This window comes from Magallana gigas, chromosome 6 (assembly GCF_963853765.1).
Source record: "Magallana gigas chromosome 6, xbMagGiga1.1, whole genome shotgun sequence".
Taxonomy (NCBI): Eukaryota; Metazoa; Mollusca; class Bivalvia; order Ostreida; family Ostreidae; genus Magallana; species Magallana gigas.
Window position 1 is genome coordinate 34,101,080 of NC_088858.1, and position 19,221 is coordinate 34,120,300.

A 19,221-nucleotide genomic window follows, 5' to 3' on the forward strand; every position below is an offset into this window, starting at 1 on the left:
ATTAAAACACAATAATGAATTCCTTTAGCTGATCTTAACTAATCCTTTTCTGCATATGGAAAACACGCAGACACGTGAACCCATCTAATCGAAGAGCTGGGTAAAACTAGTACCCGCTAATGAGACCTGCAGACCTGTGTTGTGTACGTAACTTCAGAAAAAGATCAGTTATTTGTAACATGCATGTATTTTGATGACCTATTCTTCAAATCCACTTGCATTATTTTATTAGGTAAATAACAGCTTTAAGGTGGTGCAGGACACCTGCATATTGTGATGTATACTTCCTATTGAGATAAGAGTTCAACCCCAAATTGCACATAAAGTGCTGCTCATGTGTATTATCATATGGGAAGGGATCTCATCCTTCAGTTATGAAAATTATAATTTTTAAATGTATTATCGGAGCTTGCATGTGGCCTTCATTTTTAATTAAACTGGTACAAAACAGTGTTATTTAGGGGCAAACACTTGGTGCGGGTATTACTGTCTAATGACAGCATCTAGTTTTTTTTAGTGATGAACGTCAATTTTCTGCTACTATTTGACTCCCTGGATGAAATCTAAATTTGTAAAACCTTATTGCACATCTATAGGACAGCCCCAATTATATCCCAAGAGATGACGTAGCTACTCCAAAAGTTGTAAGAGGAGTTCTGGGAACCATATTTTTTTTTTGTTGCCCACTGATCCCCTTAATAAAAAAAAAATTCCGGAACCTGATCACACCTCAATATGACACCCCCAATCATATTATAGAAGATCATTTGGCTACTGCCAAAAAAAATGACGTTTTTGAAACCAGTTTTTTTGTAAAAAAAAAAAAAAAAAAAAAGAACGTCATTTTTCAGCCATTAAATGACCCCCAGGACAAAATTGAAAATTCCGAAACCTTATTGCGCATCTATAGGATACCCTAAAACATATTCCGAAAGATGATTTGTCTACTGTTGAAAATGTAGGAGGAGTACGAGGAAGAAGGTTTTTTGTGAAAAAAAACGTCATTTTTTACCAATTATTTGACCCCCAGGACTAACAGAGAATTTTTGAAACCTTTTTACAAAACAAAGTGATACCCCAAATCAAACTCCAAGAGGTCAGTTTGCTGGTTTATAAGATGTAAGAGCAGTTTGAGAAAGTAAAACGTGACAGACGGACGGATGGACGGACGGACGGAACAGGGTAACAACAATATACCCGAACTTTCTTTAGAAAGTGCGGGTATAATAAATATATACAAAAGGAGATCATACTTAGAACCATTTTAACAGGAACTTGGACTTTGGGTAGGTGTGTCAAACTGCATTGTGGTGTAGGCCTGTCTACTTCATTTCTGGACACTCAGCCACGGCTCTTTCAAATCAACAAGATTTGTCTGGCTTTTGAGTTTAGACATCGCAATCTGTGTATATTTCACTAGAAACCATCGTCATATTTAACTTGTTTTGACGCAAGAAAAAGATTGTTACATCCCAACGAAAGTCCGAGGTCTTGTTAAAATAGTTCTATTTGTATTATCACGTTATAGCTTTTTACTAAAACCAGACGAGCTAAAGGGGTATTCAAAGTATAAATCTTGGGATTTCATCATATTTCATGAACATTTTTTGTACCCTAAAGTATTTATATTTACATCTACCAAGTATTATTCCCTCTATTTCTTACGAAAACTAAACAGCCAGACTGAAATCTACACGTCCTGTTTATCGATTGGTCTAAACCTACGGCGACCTACGAAATACCACAAACTATACGAAACAATCATGATGGTATCAGACTCAAAGACTCACAGGATACAATTTGGCTGTTTCTTTTAGATAATGTACTTATGTATATTAACAGTCACTTAGTGAATTTTACTTACTTTTCATAATTAATTTATTATTAAGATAAAAGAAAGATGTTAATATAAACAATGAAATGCTTTCTTTTATGATTCATACGGGTTATGAAGGTAGCAATTATTGAAGAAAAAAATTACATAACCCGCTAACGCGGGTTATGTATTTTTTCTGCAATGTCACTACCTTCATATCCCGAATGAATCACCAAAGAAAGCATTTTATTGTGTAAATAAATACTGAATAATTCATAATATGCTTGAGACAGAGTATAGTGGTCTCGATTAGGTGCGAGTGCCGCAGAACCCCATCATGTGATATGCCACAATTCATATGTTTGGCACAGCATGTCTCATTTCCACCCTGTCTCTGGCTTGCTGCCTGTTTATAATTTTTACGCCCATGTCCTCCTTTTTATAAGGGTATAAAGTTATTATATCCTTTATTCTTTTTCACACTGTTACTATTACCAATTTATAAGAACATAAATACATCAATTCACTGCATTTCCTCTGATAAAGTCTATCTGAAAAAAAAGTGTATGAACCACAGAATAACCGAACAAGGTTAGGCATAAAATTTATCTCCATTTATAAGGAGGTTGGATGGCTAACTTGCTATCTAACTTTTTATCCAACCTTGGTGGGAAGGTGAAGAAAATGATGTTACAACTATAGTTAACTCGAGCTCTTCATCATGATATGTCGTGAAGACATATTATGTACATTTACATGTGTAACTTGTGCAAAGTTTAATCTGACAAACAAACGGTCGGACGAATAGAGGGACAGACAAAAGGAAGGAAAGACCAACGGAGCCGACGGACAGACATATATACTATGTTAAAAATCATTGCAAATTGTGTGTTAAATGTGAATTTCAATCGCATAAATGGTTAGTTGATTTATTTCCTAAAACGCAGTACATATCTTCATTTCGATAAACATTATGTCACATGGTGCATCGATATCAGACCAATTCTCAAGTTAATTGCGTCCGAAGTTAATGTGTATATTGAAAAGTCAATCAAATTCAATTCAAAATATAAATCATATTATCGGAGATTTTTATTCATTTCGTATACCTGTTACCCGGCACCCCCACGCCTTAGAAGAGAAAAAATAAAACAAAACAACATTTACCTACTACAATTATTAAAATTAGATTCAAACTCATTTAAAAATTTAAACTCCTACGCCCATACTATTGGCATCATCATGAGGTAAGTCCCACACGCCAATTGGGGAAATGTAAACAGATCTACACACATGTAAATAGGTGTCAAAGCTAACACTTTACACTAATGGTATTCTTTCTTAAATTAATAATATGTATGAAATGCGCAACTCTGGCTCATATTAACATAAATTCATTTATTAAGCGACAAGCTAGTGTCAAAACACCCGCGGTTTTCTATATAAGTCGATAGCATCTGTACACAGTTGTGTATATTTCTTAAATAATCCAAGAGGAGAGTGTTAGGTAAGTTTATTTTGCATCCCGAAAGCACGTTACATTACATGTAAATGCGGGGTTTTTTTAAGATTCCTTCGAAGATAAGTGCAATAGCTACCCATTTCTTTCATACGGAAAAGAAACCTGGATTTGCGCGGTAACACTTTATATCTATGAACAGTTAAAGTGAATGAAATTTCGCATCCCAAAACAATGTCTGTTTTGCAATAATTAAGAAATAAGGAATCATTCTTTGAGTATTTTAAGGTGATAATTTCGGTCGGGGCGCGGTCAAATCCAATAAAACCCGAAGGGCTTTATGATAATATTCAAAGAATAATTCCTTATTAGTTATATATATATATCATTTCCAATTTGTACACTTTAAAACAACATTATTTTAAAACCACTATTTTTTTATGTAGCACATGCTTTGTATAACTATGCGGCGCAGCCAATACAGTTTTTCGTTGTGCTATTAGACACACCCATTTTGTGCCACTCATGTTTTATGAAGTTATTGGGTTTTAGGTTTCAAAATTGATTCGTTACGTTATTACAGACAAAGACAATTGAAAATGTAAATATTTTCGTATATTTACAAATGACCGCCATTTTATATCTGGACAGTCTTATTTTCATTGTCTGAATGGAAAAAGAATTTACAAAGAAGAGTAACTCTTTCACCCTTGATCTTTAAATTTTCGGGGTAATACACCAATTTTTCCCTTGATTACAGAGAAAAAGATCGACCAGAAATGTGGAAAATCATCCTGCTGATTTACTTTCTCATTCTCGTTTCCTGTCAAGGTGATTATCACAGAATAAGATAAATATTGCTTGTTCTAAACGCCTAAAATTGAAGGTTTTTTTCACAATAAATTTATTAAATCTTATTTTACTCCTCAGTTTAAATAACTTTTGATATAACCAAGAGTGGTCTTATTTTTATTTGTTTAACCTACTATCAATAATGAACAGATCATCCAAATAATAATGGAAATGGAAAAGAAAAAGAAAAAAGTGTAAAACCACCGGAAAAGAAAAACCATGAGGGTGGTTGGCTCCATGAAATCCGAGATTCTCTCCCGGGTAACGGTATGGGAAAAGATCGACAAGACAAATTTGACTCTCATCCTGGCAAAGGAAAAGGTCGAGAGAATAAATTCGGAGATTCTCATCCGGGAAAAGAAAAAGGTCGAGAGGAAAAGTTCGGAGATTCTCATCCCGGAAAAGGAAAAGGTCGAGAGGAAAATTTAGGAGATTCTCATCCCGGAAAAGGAAAAGGTCGAAAGAATAAATTCGGAGATTCTCATCCGGGAAAAGGTAAAGGTCGAGAGGATAAATTCGGAGATTCTCATCCCGGAAAAGGGAAAGGTCGGGAGAATAAATTCGGAGATTCTCATCCCGGAAAAGGTCGAGAGGAAAAGTTCGGAGATTCTCATCCGGGAAAAGGAAAAGGTCGAGAGAATAAATTCGGAGATTCTCATCCCGGAAAAGGACGAGAGGATAAATTCGGAGATTCTCATCCCGGAAAAGGAAAAGGTCGAGAGAATAAATTCGGAGATTCTCATCCTGGAAAAGGTCGAGAGGAAAAGTTCGGAGATTCTCATCCCGGAAAAGGAAAAGGTCGAGAGAATAAATTCGGAGATTCTCATCCCGGAAAAGGACGAGAGGATAAATTCGGAGATTCTCATCCCGGAAAAGGAAAAGGTCGAAAGAATAAATTCGGAGATTCTCATCCAGGAAAAGGTCGAAAGGATAAATTCGGAGATTCTCATCCGGGAAAAGGAAAAGGGCGTCGCACTGATGCCAGGGATGTGGACTATACTTCTACAGACAAAATAGCTTTGCATTCAATTTTAGGAATACCAACTGGTAATCAAAGACAAGGGGGTCATGGTAGACATAATGGAGGGAATAAAGGAAAAGGAAGGGGAAGGGGACGTGGAAGAGGCTGGCAATAAAAAAAAGTTGTTTCCGACCCGAAAAACGAGATGTAGAACCTGAAACGCCTGTTAATTAAGAAACAAACTCAAAGAAATCCTTTATACTGTAAATTGCTTTCAAGTGACTATTTTTTAAATAAAATACTTAAAATGTTAAAAACTTTTGTTAAAAATTATTTGTATTAGTATTTGAGTTATCAGTTCCACTGATTCATCGATCAAAGTGCATAATCAAATTACAGTACCATTAAATTAACAATGCCCGTCAATCGTATTACAAATGAAGAAATAAAGATATAATCTTAGAAATTTTTACAATATACCATAGCACTTTTTACCTTACGTAAAAATTATTTATTTTCTTTTTATTCCTGTTTTAATTCATTTGGAAAGATACTGGTAAAAAAAAAGCATGCAACGCAATCTAATTACATGTTTGAGCTAGATTCTAGATTGGCTCGCACACTCGATACACAAATCCATTACATCCGATGTTTGAGGAACTAGAACCCAATTTAAATTAAATTGTAATATTTTGTTTTATAAGCATAACATTCCAGGTACGATTTTTTTCAATTTCATTTTTGGGGGATGTCGGTTTTCCCCAGCTGATCCCCCCCCCCTTTCCCTTCTGCTATTTGACTGCATTCATACAAATCATAACAAACTGCATTTGTCATTTTCAACAAAAGTCAGTGCATATATATACAAAACACAGAAGATGCAAACTTGGACATTTATATGAAGCAAGCAAAAACATTCCACTGCTAAAAAATATGAATGTTTACATTATACATATGTATTAGTCAACATAGAGTTGAATATGAAATATAGGAAAACATACAATTAACGTACCGAATTATTGTTTCGATATGGACGAAAACTTTATGATGAAAACCATATTGACTGTTATGGGTGGATAATGTAGTTACATGTGACATGTATTAAGGAGGCTCGCTAGTCAATAAATCAACCATCAGATCTACTTTGAAATTTTAAGTACATGTAAGATATTTTAGCCATAAACTACATGTACATGTATTATTAAGCAAAGATATTCCTAATATTTGAATATTTCCCTATATATTTATACAAAGGTTTTCTTCTAACTGAGATTAATATAGTCTATAAATGGCCGTTTAATGTCATCGTTCTCATTTATACTTGATTAATATACGTACAAATACAGGCACGCTACTAATTTCGATGCCGCTTTTCGTAACCTTCATTACATGTGACTCAATCGTTTTTTCGGGCGAAATGTTTCTGTGCAATGTATGCAAACTTGGCGGACATAAAGGGACAGATATAACCAGTCTGACCCCAGTTTATTTGGGCTGCTTAAATAGGTACAGTAAGTAAAGTTTTAAAGGTACAGTATAGTAAGTTGTAACGAAACTGAATAAATAATTTAAAAGCCTTTGTATCGATTAATCTGACGAATAGGTTGTAACCAACCAAACAAAAAGGCAGGTCGGTTTAAATGCCTGTGCAAACGTGCACGTTACATTCAGGACGATATGTCGATTTTTTAAGTTCCGTTTTTCGTTCTGAAAAATGGTAGTTATAATTTCACAAGGAATAAGGAGTAACAGCTCATGACTGAATGAGGGGTACATGTATGTAAACACAATGTGAATATTCAGGAAAGAAGAATGGCGGAGGGGGGAGACAACACCGCGCCGTGTGACCTGTGTGACGGTCAGAACGAGATTAACAGGAAATGTCTGACGTGTGACGAGTTCATGTGCGAATCCTGCAGCAGGATCCACTCCAAAAGTAGGCAGTCACGTGATCATGACATCATCACCATCGCCGACTCCGAAAAGTTGACAGCGCTCGTACCCTATCAGCCACGCGAAGACGTCGATCAGGCAGACGACATCGATGACATTGATGATTTCTGTGAGGAGCATGAAGGAGAGAGGTGCATTTTGTTCTGTGTTACGCGAGGATGTAATTGCTTGGTCTGTCGTGTCTGTATTTTAGATTATCATCAAGGACACCGATTCGTGGAAATTGACGATGTCCTGACATCATTTAAGCGCCACGAGGCTGACAGAAGTCGCGAGGAAATCGAAAACTGTATTTTGCCATACCTCACAGAGAAGAAAATGCGACTGACCGCAGCTAGAGAAAGTGTCTTGAATGACATTCAAAGTAAAAAAGAAACGGTGAAACACAGGTATGAGGAACTCCGGAAAGAGTTAGATAAGCACTATCAAACAACCCTGTCTGGTTTGGCTAATGCAGGAAAGGCTAATATAGAGATTATCGATACTTTAGGAAAGTCCATAGATTTCCATATATCACGGCTAAGATCTAACCTGACTACCGGTGAGAAACGCTCTGAAAACAGAAATGACATTCGATATATCAAGTATGCTCGTATGTTAGAAACTGACATCGAAAGTACACCCGAGGTGTTGATTCCGAGTTTCAATAGACTCATGTTAAATACACATGGAAACTGTACGATATCAGACATATTTGGAGATCTTGAAGAGGTTGTTGAATGTGAACCGGAAGTAATTTCGCGGTCATCGACAGGCTTCCCTGAAGTGTCTTCCATCTGTCCCGTGTCGCCATTCGCAGCTTGGCACGGACATTACAAACACAGAGGCATACAACTCTTAGAGGTAGATGAATGTGACCATCTTTTACCCGGAGGAGGTTTTGGAAAATCCGGGGTTTTAAACATGGCTGCCACACCGGAAGGAGATATGTATATGGTCATCTACGGAAGTAATGACGTCATCATGTTAAAAACAGACGGTTCAGTTGAAAAGATTTATGACACTCGACCTTATGTTGCTCTAGGTATTGCAGTTACTAAAAATAGAGACATCTTACTTTGTCTTGCCGAGTCGTATCCTAACGAAATGAACCCAAATGGAAAGCGGAGAGTGGCGCGAATTACAAATTTCGGTATTACGCGAGATATTATTGAAAAGGACACCGAGGGTCAGGATATATTTGTATACCCCTTTCGTGTTGGAGAAAATATAAATGGCGACATCGGCGTCATAGATCACGTGGGAGATGCGGAAGGGTTGCTTGTGTTGCTAAACTCGGAGGGCACAACGAGGTTTACTTACAATGGTCGAGAGCAACTCGAGGGGCAAGTCTGCAACTTGACTGACATCACATTTGACGGAGAGGGTTGCATCCTGATGTCTGACGTCACAAATCAATGCATCCACATGCTATCGAAGGACGGTAAATTCCTCCGGTTCGTGGACGTGTACATTTACTATAACACTAAGTTATCTCCGACAACGCTCGCCGTGGATTCCTCGGAATGCCTCTGGGTTGGAGGTGTTTCCAAGCATAGATACTTTAACAGAACAGATGCCCATGTCGTACGTGTCAAATATAAAATGTAAAAAGCCTGATTTATCAACAGTGATTATGAAGATTGTGTTCATTAAATTCAATAAAGATTTCAATTTACAGAATTCGGGTTTATTGCTGTGTGTTAGGGTTAGAGAAAGAATTTAATGTACTGTAAAAACTTTTCATATCAAGTGGGTTTAAATAAAACGACATACATTTACTTATCATTCAACTTAAAAGATATGAAGATGTTGGACTTTTAAAACATTACGCCCAATTTATCTATGATAATAAACCAAATCTACATTGCATTAAATAAGATAAAAAGATATTGTATTTCATTTCTCGTAATCAATGCGTGTAATAGAAAAATTTCTTCAGCTTCATCTGGGAAGTACATTAGAGCCAGAGCCATTTTATTCCATTTGAAAAGTAATAACAATTTAAATTTGGTGCGTAACGGAACACAACAAAAATGTATACTACAAATTATGATATATTTAACTTTGCTTAACTTTTTTTGTAAATTGCAGAGAATGTTTTTAATGGTTCTGGGCTGTAAAACACATCACACAAGACGGCGATTTTTTATGGATTACTAACATATTGAAGCGCTTCAGTATCAGTTTAGCACGTTTCTCAAGGAACCCTTGACTCTTGAATTTGCCAACATTTTCCAGAGCCACGATAAAAAAAATGTATTTCAAAACGAACCGATAATGATTTTTGCATAGGGACCAGTGGCATGTTGTCAAATTGGTAGGCTGGAACAGGCGGTAGGGAGGTCTCTTTTTATTTCAACCCAAAAGATTTCCTTCAAAAATATTAACACTGCGTTTCAAAAAAGATTCAACCTGCATCCGTTGTTTTCGATCTAAAGCCAACAACTTTTTTGTAATTTGTCTCAATGGTCTTATTTAATGGGTTTGTGTTACTTTTAACGTTCTTTTAGACGTTTAATTCAATTGGGTTACAAGTAATATATTTTATGAATGGTCGGCAAAAGACAATGGTTTTTCCGTCTATAAGACATTTTCTTGGAGTTTTTTTAAACATAATTTCCAATTTTATTTACTTATTAAGGGGTATAATTTAAAAAATATTCGAAAAGCATTTGAACAGTTGAGTGATTTACTTTTTGGTTTAAAAAGCATTCTAGTTATCACGTTAGTTAAAACTAACTCCTATAATAATCTATATATGCCTATATGTCACTCGTGATGATGCTTCTTGATTTCAGTCAATTAATTGATATCTGTACGTGTTAATCATTGGAAATATACAATGCAAACTACTTTCAAACTTGATAAACAGCTTTTCAGCCTTTTTATATATACACTTATGAGGCAGAAAACAAGAAAATGAAGACAGACAGAAGTCGTTTTAGCATTAGGTTCTAGACTCCTCGCCTAACCCCAAGTACAGAATAATATTTAGGTACACGGAATTCCTTTGATTTCCTCATTTTAAATATTTGTTTGCCTGAATTGTCTCTCCAGTATATTGCGCAAAGCGTGCCTCTACCGTTTGTTTAGACAGCTGTGAAGACTGAAGAGTTGAGAGAATTAATTCTTCATCACTAGGCAGTGTTAGGTACCAGTATGTCTTCTAGGGGTCTGTTTATCCTTACTTTTCTTATAAACATTACAAGAGACCAGAGCAAAGCTGAGCAGACTCTCTCTCTCTCTCTCTCTCTCTCTCTCTCTCAGTGAGATGGATATGAGTGAAAAATTTCTTTCTCCCACAAAGTAAATATTAATATAAAGAAAGGAGAGAGAGAGAGAGAGAGAGAGAGAGAGAGAGAGAGTTGCGTCAGATGATTATAATTATGGGCTCATTATGGACGATTAAATCAGTAACAAGATTCCATCTCCCGACAATTTGATAATCCACAGGAATTCGCTTCCCCCAGTATTTATACTTTGGAGGATCCCGCACGTTTTGCGCAGCTGTCGTTGCTGGTTGGGTACTTCAGATGATGCTTGGAACAATTGTCGGAACAGTTGCCCTTTTCATTATTTATCTCTCCCCTTTTTCTTTAGATCTGCACATCTTTTTAAACATAAAACCTACAAAACGCTTGATTTTATTTTTCCTTCTTTTTTTAATTTCGGTGCATCTTGGCCGAAGGGAAAGTATATATATTCTGAGTCATCTTAAATACAATACGAAAGCAAAACTTTTGTCCTAGAATTTCAGGCATTTTAGTGTCTCCGGATTTTCGTTCGTCCGTTTCAATTTGTTTATGGTGGGAACCTCTCCCGGCCTAATCTGGTTGTTTTTGCTACTACACAGACACCTGTAAAACAACTTTATCAACCAGTCTATTTTGTCCATCATCATAATCTATGTTTGGCAACTGTCCATTTGTTTTTGTGAACATCGTATATATAGATAATGTAAACTTTTCCTGGATTATCAAAACAAATGTAATGAACTCAACCGTTTTCTAGTACATAGAGGCCTTGTCCTGGTTTCTTGTCCCCCATTTTCTGTTTTGTTTCACTTATTCTTACATGATATAAAAGCTTTGAGATAATTTATAAAGGTCCATATCAAATTTTGAAAATCCTTAATAAATTGCTACTTGCTTGATATTGTTTGATGCGTATGTTGTTTATAAACTAATTTACCGTTGTGAATATTCACAAATTGCAAATGACCTAAAATGTTGGGATGCGGGAATCTATATGCTAAGAGTAAAGCAACTACAAAGTATGTTACTGAATAGAGATTCTCGGGTCGAACGCCTCTAAATGTTTACGAGTATCTTTCAGTAATTGTAAGAGATAAATCAGGTTTGAATTCAACGTATACTGTTCATCTGTGCTATTATGTGAAACTTAAAACATTAACGCGATATTAATAATTCAACTTCATACGAGTTTTGTTTCTCCGCAAACTTCGGCTCTCCGTCGGAAGTTTGTCAGATTTGATTTCTCCGCGTAAGAACCGAGGTGTTACTTTTGGTTTTCTAATGTCTCTATAAACAACAATCATCTGAAAGCGATGCTAGTGTAGACGACCAAATAATGGGAAAACAGACATTTTTAGGTCTATCAGTTCAGAGAATATACAGGAATCCCGTCGCCTTTCTTATACTTATACCATCATCGCTAGCACAGATAAAGGCCACTATTTCCTTATTTCTTTACGACGTTTGAAAATGCAAGAAAAAATCTTATCTACCAAAACGTTCCAAGGACTTCTTAAAAGAATGCATAATTTATCACAAATGGGAAAGTAACGATCGTGACGTCATCATTATAAACTGGGTAACGCATGATAAGTTGATTTTTTTCTTGGTAACACTGTTTCGATTCGACAGGTTGATTACATATTTCTTGTATACGACGTCGTCTTTATCATAGAAACTCCACTCATAGATCTTCAAAAGTCAATTAAACAATTCAGAATCCTTAAAGATTCGTTCACCATTTTGTATTTCGTTGAGACCAAAGTCCAGTGCGAAAAGAACTTTTTAAAGCCATTTCGCAAAATTGACATAACGGGAAGAAACGGGTTGTTCGTAAAGAAGTGAAATAAAAATATTTTGTGCGGTCCATGGAGACTGGCACATATTCTCTTAATACCCGGATGAGAGCGAAATGTCGGAACCATTGTGATAACTAGCGCGGGTGGGAGTGTATTGCTTCCCGGACAAAAGGTGTCATAATGATAAATTTGTCCACTTTCTGTGTATGTCCAGTTTAATCTAGATATGCGTGCCATTTTGGGAAAGTATCACTTGATAGGGTTGTCATAATACAAGTCCAACAAAACATCGCAGAATGGAAACAAATTAAACTGTTTTCACCTATTTTTGTCATTGCGCCCTGGGAACAACGACTGATCAAGGTAAGAAATGGGAAACTGTTATATCTATATTATTTTTTACAGGTATATTCGAAAATGTTGCAAAGTGCAAAGATTTCTTGAATCTTAAAAGTTATTATTAATAAATTGGAACATTTTTGGTCAAAATAATGTTGCATTTTGATGTAGCTTTTTTCATTATTTTCTGTGTTGGATGGGTTATCTTTATATTAATTTATCCACTAAAACGTCGAAAAAGCGGAAATTTAGATGGAAGCTATTGCCTTTTAGAAAATTACTAAATGTAGAAAATAATGGGGGCGGTGAAAAAAGGGATAGTGCAATTGATATAATTACATGTAACACAGCCATGAAAATGTTAACTTTATAATGCAAAATAATGTATTGAAATAATTCATGCGATTCATCCGAATGCCATGGCAACAAGAACATTATGAAATTCTTTTTATAATACAATTTTTATGCCAGATCTGACCCTCTTGAAAATGAATTATATATACAACGTTACGTGATAATTTAACCCCCCCCCCCCCCTCACCCTGCCCATTTCCCCGAAGATTAATGATAGCTATTACAAATACGACACCCTAGCCGTATTGTGCTAGGTCTATTCATGACCGGAACTGGTTATTTACCTGTAACAAGCTGACCCAGGGCCGTGAAGTGACCACAATCTTTTTCTCTTTAACATGATTAATATCGCCCATTAATTTCCGTGTCAGAGCCTAGTTTCCCTCGCTCCAATGATAGCTTGTACATGTATGTGTGGGTATACAAGCAAAACGTTCGACCCCGCTTTGGAATTCATTTATAGATGAGGTTTTTATGAATTAATAAGGAGTTCCAAGGACAAACGTTATCAAGTTGAATTCCGGTCTTATTAGTATATGTCCACGTTTAATTAATTTCTTGACCTATTCATATCTTCTTTTTATCTCCCGTTTTTTTTTATGTACTTGAAGCTACCGTTTTTCGTCCATGCATACTATATTGTCTTGTTATTTATATTTTGTTTTTTGTTCGTTGTTAATACCATTCAAAATGCGACTTGGCAGAGAGAGAGAGAGAGAGAGAGAGAGAGAGAGAGAGAGTAACTTTATGCTTGCGTTCCAGAGTTCATTCATTAACTCATTACCGCATGCGATAGAATTATAAATAAATTAAGGACATTACGTTATCGTTAGAATCTTATTAATTTGTCACTCCGGATTCATATTGCAGTATCTCTTATATTAATTTCATATCGCCATTAACCCCCCGAGTGGGCCACACGTGTCTAGCGCGGCCGCTGGACTGAAAACGGTCTATCGTTCCAAAGAAGGAAAAAAATCGAAAGAAACTATATGACACATGATCAAATTATACAGAGATAGGGATGAAACATTAGCATACAACTGATAAATGACGCTCAAGTTACGTGTGATACACATCAGTTCAAAAGGTCGGCCGTTTTTTGTTTGGCCCCTTAAGCCGATGAGGACCAAAAAACCCATGCTTTTCGACATTTTGCAAAATGTTATATTCTTTATAATTAATCTCAATTGTACGTCAAATATCACGACAAAACATAACAAAGGATATCAGTCATTTAATAAAAAAAAGACTTCGATTGATTTAAATAATTTCAATGTGTAAATTTTATAAATTAAAATTTTTCGGGGAGGAACGTCAATACAATGATTATGGCTGCAAGACATTTTTTCACTTGTTTGCAATTTTCATTATATAAACAAATTTCCCCCTACAAACTTTGCTTGTAATATTTGGATTCCTAAATTCCTGTTGCGAAATGAGTTTTATGTTTTATTAACATAACCAGACTTATTCAGGCGAGTGGAATGAACGAAACCTTTGTATATTATCTTCTAAATGTCATTTTCTCAGCAAATTTTAAGATGCTTGCAAGAGAAACACATTACGGAGATAAACATTTCCTTTTTTCAAAATTCAATAGTTCATAGACTATCACATGCAAAAGAGGCTTTGACGGTCGTTTAACGAACCTCCAAAAAATTAACGTTTGCGAAAATATCAAATTGATGAGTTTACTAAAGTTTTGGCTTACACACTGTTAAATATAATTATGATAAATTTGGCACAAAGACCACAAAGATGCCATTCATGAAGGAGAATATGGCCAAAGCGTACGTAATGTTGTAAATTTCTGTCGCTTGAAAAGATTGCCGGTAACAATACACCGTATTGTCCAGTCATTTGGAACCATTGCATCACATGACTAGCCAGCATCTTGTTATTATATCACCGAGGCGGAAGTTAAATAATTATATACCACCACCTCTTTTTCAGAGTTAATTTGAACCGACAGCCGCTTGTCTGTCTTCAACAGTCTGAGGCGTCTTTTGCTTTTGCAACAAACATATGGGGACAATCTGGGGGCACTTGTTCCGGATACATTTGGTTGCAGCTCTTTTTTCTGTCTCGCAGCTAGATGAGTTTTCCAAGCGCAACGAAACGGTCCTTGCTCAAATATTCTTTATGTTCTAAGAGAAAAAGACATCATAAGTCTGAATTCAACTGCTGTTTGCTAGGAGTGTATTATCAGACATCCCAATGTTATTCAGAATGGATTTCTGGATAAACCCAGACTCTTGTTGAAAACGATCTGTTGCAGATGACATTTTGATCGAGACCAGGGCTAAGAAGTCGAATCTTTAGAGTGTTAAATGGCTTTTATATATCACTGCATTGTCTACCGGAAATCGAATTTTTCTATAAGCTCTCCAGATCCACAACCAATGAAGAACTAGTAAATTTGATAGCAGAGAGCTTTTGCATCAAGATTAGTTCTGATGACGGAAATAAAAAAAAAAGTGAAATAACATCAAACTAATCGCGCTCTGAGTGTTTGTTCAACAATTCGTTTTACGAGGATAAATATTTTATATGTTATTTAATCGCCATTCTCTTCAAAGATATTTCAAGGGTGACTTAAATCTTCTTCAGATTTTTATTAGGAAGAAAAATTTACTCTTCAGATTTGGACCGTACGGGGGATGTTAATTTCTTTTCCCTCGTAAGTGGGTGCTTGAAGTCTCCTGAGCTACCGATCCGTATGGGGTGTCGCTAGAAGCCCCCCTGCGCTTTCGATAACGACCAAACTTCACAAAAGAGGGAATATTTGAACAATTGGATATTGTGTATCGCTGAAAAGGAGCAAATTTTAATATTAAGTGTAATCGTCAAATAAAGAAAATCCTACACAAAGGCATCGCCGCACGGACATTCGTCTCTCTCCCCCCTCAAAAACAGGGAGACAACGGTCGCCCTGTATAGACTGCTAATCAAAATTAAACTGCCAGAGGCCAGGTAAATTCATTATATACTTATCTGAAAGCCCGGTATCTATGTTATAACATTCTTCTCTCTTTCTCTCTCCCTATCTCTCTTTCTCTTTCATTACACACCCATCCCCCGTTGTTACCTGTTGAGCTGGCGTAAGGCGAGATACGAGGGTTTTGCATTGAAACGTAACGTTTATTTTTGCACGGTAAACTTCTTCGGGTCACTGAGAGGGACCTATACGGAGGTGCCGCGAGGTCGCTGGGCTAGTCTTCCTTCTCTCTGTGCCACGCTACCCCCTCTTCCTTCTGTTTCACTTTAAACCAAAAAGGAAAAAAAATGGCAAAAATTATAATTTCGAAAAGGGATTTATAAACATTGTTTTTAAGAGGGTGAGTATAATTTTTTTCAAGATTTTGGGGGGATAAACTTAATTTTAAAAATACGGTCAAAACTCTAATTCAAATTTTGTATATGTTTACTTTGATTAATTTTATGGTTTTCTATGATGTTTATAGAAAATACATTTTTTAATATGTCAACTTATGGGACAGCAATAAATGCATTAATAGTCAAATATTCTTCGCAATTATTCGCAATTATTTAAATATATATGTATTTGTATCAATTCCTTGCAGTATAAAACCGGATTTATGTCAATTTCAAAAGCGAATTTTTAAAAATGAAATTTAGATTTTATATATTTGGAATGTATGTATCGGTCTTTGAGAGGTTTTTTTTGTGTCTCTGTTTTCGGTTGTTCCTTTATATGTTTATAAGATAAGAATTCTGTTTATTTTTATTACCAAGACTTTTCAGAGTTGCATAATTTCAACGTATGTGAAATACCAGTCAGAATATATCTTGTTCATCGAAATGAAACATTCACATCTTGAAATCTGCATGGTGGAAAAATAAATAAATATCAAAATTGGATCTGAAAAGAAAAAGAAAGCTCATAATTTTGTTCACTAAAAAAGAAAACCACACCAAAAACTCCTTATACTTTACAATATTGAACGAAAACTCTAGAGATGTTTTCTTTTGAGTGATCGCAACAGATTTCGCCATTTTGATGTAGTGTCTGGTCCCGAGGAGTTAATTAGGAAACATTTTGTTTATATGGGTTGTGAGTTCCCGGAAGAGCCACTAGAGGACGGCATAGCACCGCAAGAGCTCCTCTCCTCGATTCTAAGTGAATTTCCATGTGAAACACATCGCTACCAAAAAGTAAACAGTGGCGTTACCATTTTTCAAACTCTTGGTGAATGATGCGATTATATTCATTTCGTCTACTAAGGTACCGATAGACTTTGAAGAGGCAATTTTCTGCTCAGTTGCTTCCCATCATAAGGTGATTTAAGTCCTAAGTTTTGTGCATTTAGTTCTGTATCGTTTGTTGTACAGAGCAAAATTTCCGGAATGGCACGAATTCCACATCGTTGCAAATGAATGAATTCTGGGTTTAACAAAGTTTGCGCTAGAAATCAACTGTTTAAAAATATTTATCAACGAAACTGATAAAACAAAGATGTGCAATTTAAGAATAAAACTTTCTAAGTGATGAAAAATTAAAAAACAAAAGTCTACAACAGTAAAGCAAATAAATCAATGACATGAATTTCTTTTTTTTTATTGGAAAACTAATGTATTATGACACCCTATGCGGCCCTGGTCGTAATGTTAACTGTTTAAAATGTATTACTTTACTCTTGTACATATGGTTAATTGTTGAAGTGATTAAGCTTGAAACATAATGATACATAAATGTCAAATGTCAGAAAGAACCATACACTTTACTTAAACTAGTAAATGAGGTAGTTTATCAGTGTTTATAAGACCCCTCCCCCTTTTCAAATCGAATTATTCTTCTGGGAATTATATCCCTTTGACCAGGCGATTTTATTTGTTTCGATATGTGAAATAAAAACGTACAATGTATATTAAGCTAATTAATTAAGAGAGTAATATAGAACTTATTATCAGGTAAATTGCATGCATGGTTTAATGTTTGAGGCAGACCGGGCTCTCCAATGCTTACTATCTAAAGAGGTGTGTCTAATGATGAATGATCGCAGGCTTACGAAAGGCTGTAAAAGATTATCAGTTATCAAATTTATTGCTTCATTTGTTACAAAAATAAAGAGTAATCCAAAAAGCAAAGAGTGAGAGGAATCAGTCACAGATGCAGATTTTTCTGCACGAGTCGCAAGATCTGCTATACAACTAAATTACAAAAGAAGTGCATGCGCCCTTTTTGTATTCAACTTTTCTTTTTTAGGCCTAATATATTTTGCAGTTAAAATCCGATAAAGGCAGTTTCTAGATAACCTTTCATAATTTAAAAAAAAAATGCAAAGTTAACTTGATTTCCGGAAATTTAATGATTGATCGATGCTCCTTCCATCATTTAATATTTGATATGGCGGGAAATGGAATCCACTACGGAAGAAGGAGAAGAGAAAAGAATGATATCTTCATCTAACATGTTTCAACAACTGAATAGTTTCCCAAAAATGAAGTATCCATATGAATATGTAGATACGCATGATGTTCAAGAATACTAATGATGTTTGCATATGTTTCTGAATCAGAGACCCTGTACTGTTGACTATTTTGTCTTCTGAATCTGAGAAGCGGTCAGGCCTTTTATCAGTTTATCCGTCCAGTTGGGAAAAATTATTTATCTTGATGAAATTTTAAACCAAAGAGTAAAAGATATTTAATTTATGTATGGCATTACAAAGTGTTAAAAAAATAGAAGACCATATGAATTATTTTGGCAGTTTAGGCAGGCCTAAGCGATCATTTCATTTATTAGGAATTTGGAATGTTTTTTATTGCTCATCCCAAGCAGTTGTGATTAAAATTTTTTTGCAATTAAGAATGTTGTGTGTTTAATTCAAGCTTGAATTCATTGGCAAGGAGATAAATCAGTCAATTAATGTATTGTAGGTTTCACAGCAGTAGCCAGTATACAGGAATGGGAGAATGGACGGAAAAGCCAAATCTCCACATCCCTCTGGTATCCCAGTCCCGCGTAGGATTCGGAGAAGTGCCTCCCAACCGATACCCCCATGGATGTCCAGGAAGGACCAGTTTAATGGTCAGCTAACAGACCACAGGGACCAGTCATGGGATAGCGGCTCCATAGAAGGTAAAGGAGCCACCTCTCCATCGGGGACACGGTTGGGGAACACAGAGAAACGTCTGTTAGAGTCTGTTGATGGACTGGGTAGAACAAACTCCCGGAAAGGAAGAGGGTCGGAAAGTCCTGTTTTGAGGCAGTCCAGATCCTGTGATAAATTAGCTAAAAGGCAACCTCCAGGATCTTTCGATGCCAGTGATGAAAACCAAGTAAGCAATAATTTGTCATATAAATTACAAGATTTTTAATGTTAAATCTTAATGAGGCTGGGTGGTCAATAAATAGCACATCACATCTACCTTAAATTTTTAATTCTGACCATTTTGGCACATATAATTATTTTTGCCACTAAATA

General features: G+C 35.7%; 3 protein-coding genes across 6 annotated transcripts in view; all 3 read left to right on the forward strand.

The window, feature by feature from the left end:
• Nucleotides 1–3,245: 3,245 nt before the first annotated feature.
• Nucleotides 3,246–5,399, forward strand: LOC105339573 (uncharacterized). 2 transcript variants are annotated; one of them, XM_011445156.4, is made up of 3 exons: nt 3,246–3,323; nt 4,036–4,106; nt 4,278–5,399. In XM_011445156.4, the coding sequence occupies exons 2-3, from the start codon at nt 4,055–4,057 to the stop codon at nt 5,261–5,263; spliced, it is 1,038 nt and encodes a 345-aa protein (XP_011443458.3). In that variant the 5' UTR covers nt 3,246–3,323; nt 4,036–4,054; the 3' UTR covers nt 5,264–5,399. The 2 variants fall into 2 exon arrangements, with proteins under 2 accessions (XP_011443458.3, XP_065945045.1); XM_066088973.1 differs by having other exon boundaries at nt 3,323–3,453.
• A 1,501-nt stretch (nt 5,400–6,900) lies between these two features.
• Nucleotides 6,901–8,631, forward strand: LOC136276372 (uncharacterized). The gene has a single exon (XM_066088260.1). It carries the CDS (start codon nt 6,901–6,903, stop codon nt 8,629–8,631), a length of 1,731 nt encoding a protein of 576 aa, XP_065944332.1.
• A 3,791-nt stretch (nt 8,632–12,422) lies between these two features.
• Nucleotides 12,423–19,221, forward strand: part of LOC105339571 (kinesin-like protein KIF26B) — an 85,688-nt gene continuing 78,889 nt past the window's right edge. Inside the window, exons 1-2 of one of the 3 annotated variants that reach the window (XM_034470643.2) lie at nt 12,423–12,439; nt 18,674–19,075. In XM_034470643.2, the coding sequence (XP_034326534.2) occupies nt 18,710–19,075 (366 nt within the window). In that variant the 5' untranslated portion in view covers nt 12,423–12,439; nt 18,674–18,709. Of the gene's footprint in view, nt 12,440–15,259; nt 15,746–15,936; nt 16,111–18,673; nt 19,076–19,221 lie in introns of those variants that run through there. The other 2 variants (XM_034470642.2, XM_034470640.2) reach the window with 2 other exon arrangements.

Bases quoted from the DNA above. Each gene is read 5' to 3' on its own strand.
- LOC105339573 (XM_066088973.1), top strand. From the start codon at position 3,368: ATGCGGGGTTTTTTTAAGATTCCTTCGAAGATAAGTGCAATAGCTACC. The intron at 3,454-4,035 runs GTAACACTTTAT...CCTTGATTACAG, and splicing joins AAGAAACCTGGATTTGCGCG to AGAAAAAGATCGACCAGAAA. The intron at 4,107-4,277 runs GTGATTATCACA...AATAATGAACAG, and splicing joins CATTCTCGTTTCCTGTCAAG to ATCATCCAAATAATAATGGA.
- LOC136276372 (XM_066088260.1), top strand. From the start codon at position 6,901: ATGGCGGAGGGGGGAGACAACACCGCGCCGTGTGACCTGTGTGACGGT.